The following is a 1,562-nucleotide window of genomic DNA, read 5'->3' on the forward strand; positions in this document are numbered from 1 at the left end:
GGTGCGCGGGCGGGGGCCCGGGCCCACCCCCGCCAGCACCAGGACGTTCCCCAGCAGCGCTGCCAGGTACAGCGCGGCGAGAGCCCCCGCCTGCAGGCGCTGCAGCCCCCGCGGGCCGGGCAAGCCCGAGAGCAGGAATCCCGCCGGCTCCGAGACGTTGCGCATGCTCGGCGCCGTCCTGCGGGAAGGAAAGAAGCCTGATCAGCAGGGCGCGCTGCCTCGTCCTGCTGTCCAAGCTCAGCCGCGGGCCGCGTGCGCGCGTGCGCGCGTGTGTGCGCGTGTGCGCGGGCAATAATGGCTCCAGGTGTGTTGCTCTCCCACCCAAGAGCAGAAGCGCAGCGGCCGCCCTGTGTTCCCGCGTCTGGATAGAAAGAGGGCAACTGAGAAAGCAAGCTGCCTGGTCCGGGACTTGAACTTAGGTCGGCAATGTGGGAATCCAAGATCCGTAACCACCGCCATCTGCCGGCGCGCCACTTTAAATTTCCTGAGATTTTTGGCTTTCTCTATCCTCCAGCGCCTCTGTTCTGGGTTCGCTGTTCCCTTCCCGCACTCTCATCTCATAGCTTCCAGCCCTACTTCTCCTTTCCTTGGCCCTCAGCGTCCTTGGAACCTAAAACCCATATAGGTGGGGGAAGATAGGCAGGGGCATGCTCACCAGGTCTGGGTTAAATATGCAGCACAGAAATGTTAAATTTCGGCTTATAAATGTGCATTTTCTTTCTTTTCTATTCTAATTGCTATACCCTTATTTCAGCTTCATGATTGATTTTAAAACTACAGATAGTTTGGAGGAAAATACATGAAAATGAAAAACAGATAAAGATGCAGAGATATATAAATACAGGTACCGGCATAGAAAGAAGCCCATCAAGCTCCTGTCTGTCTGTGTTACCCCAACATGCTCTAATATATTTTTGTAGTGTTATATTTCCTGTTACCATAGTTAAATCCCCTACCTACTGTATTTGTGACTTGGCTTTCTGTTTTTAAAATGGCCATGTCTCTATTAATTTAATAATTCAATTAATTCATCCAACCGGAAATAGATGAATAAAGTGCATTGTTTAAGAAATGTGGGTGAGGAAATTTAGTTTAAAATGCTTAAGCTGAACATTCCTCTTTCACTAGACGGAGAAAGCTGCAGCAATCATTTGACAGCAGACGCTTGTTTTCCTCAGCACACAATTTACATACTCCTCAAGTCTCATGATCCCCTTCTGATCTGTTGGCACTTCCTAGAGTGCCCTATTCTTATATTTTCACCCCAACATCGTCTTTGTTTTCATATGTGATTGATCTGTACTTGGATAATGTGGACTGATGGGAACTAATGGCTCTAGGGAACGCTGTGGTTCGGTATTCTGAAAGTTGGCATCCTTGCTCTTGTGTTTTATTGGCCTTAAACCACGTAAAGACAATTGTTCCAAAGGGATATTAATGTAAGAATTCATGAATTTACTGAAAGTGATAAAAAGACATGTTGCTGCTATTTGTTCTTTCCTTCTTTTTTATTCTTTTTTCTACATCCAATCACTGTGTATCATTACAGCATACTGAATGAA

At 47.6% G+C, this 1,562-nt stretch overlaps 1 protein-coding gene across 1 annotated transcript in view; it reads right to left on the reverse strand.

Annotated features, from left to right (window-relative positions):
• LOC102500847 (olfactory receptor 14A16) overlaps positions 1-165 on the reverse strand; it is a 979-nt gene extending 814 nt beyond the window's left edge. Inside the window, exon 1 of the mRNA XM_027772761.1 lies at positions 28-165. Within this exon, the coding sequence (XP_027628562.1) occupies positions 28-165 (138 nt within the window). The remainder of the gene's footprint in view (positions 1-27) is intronic.
• Positions 166-1,562: the final 1,397 nt, after the last annotated feature.

The sequence above is a fragment of the Tupaia chinensis genome, unplaced genomic scaffold, assembly GCF_000334495.1.
Source record: "Tupaia chinensis unplaced genomic scaffold, TupChi_1.0 Scaffold000295_1, whole genome shotgun sequence".
Lineage (NCBI taxonomy): Eukaryota > Metazoa > Chordata > Mammalia > Scandentia > Tupaiidae > Tupaia > Tupaia belangeri.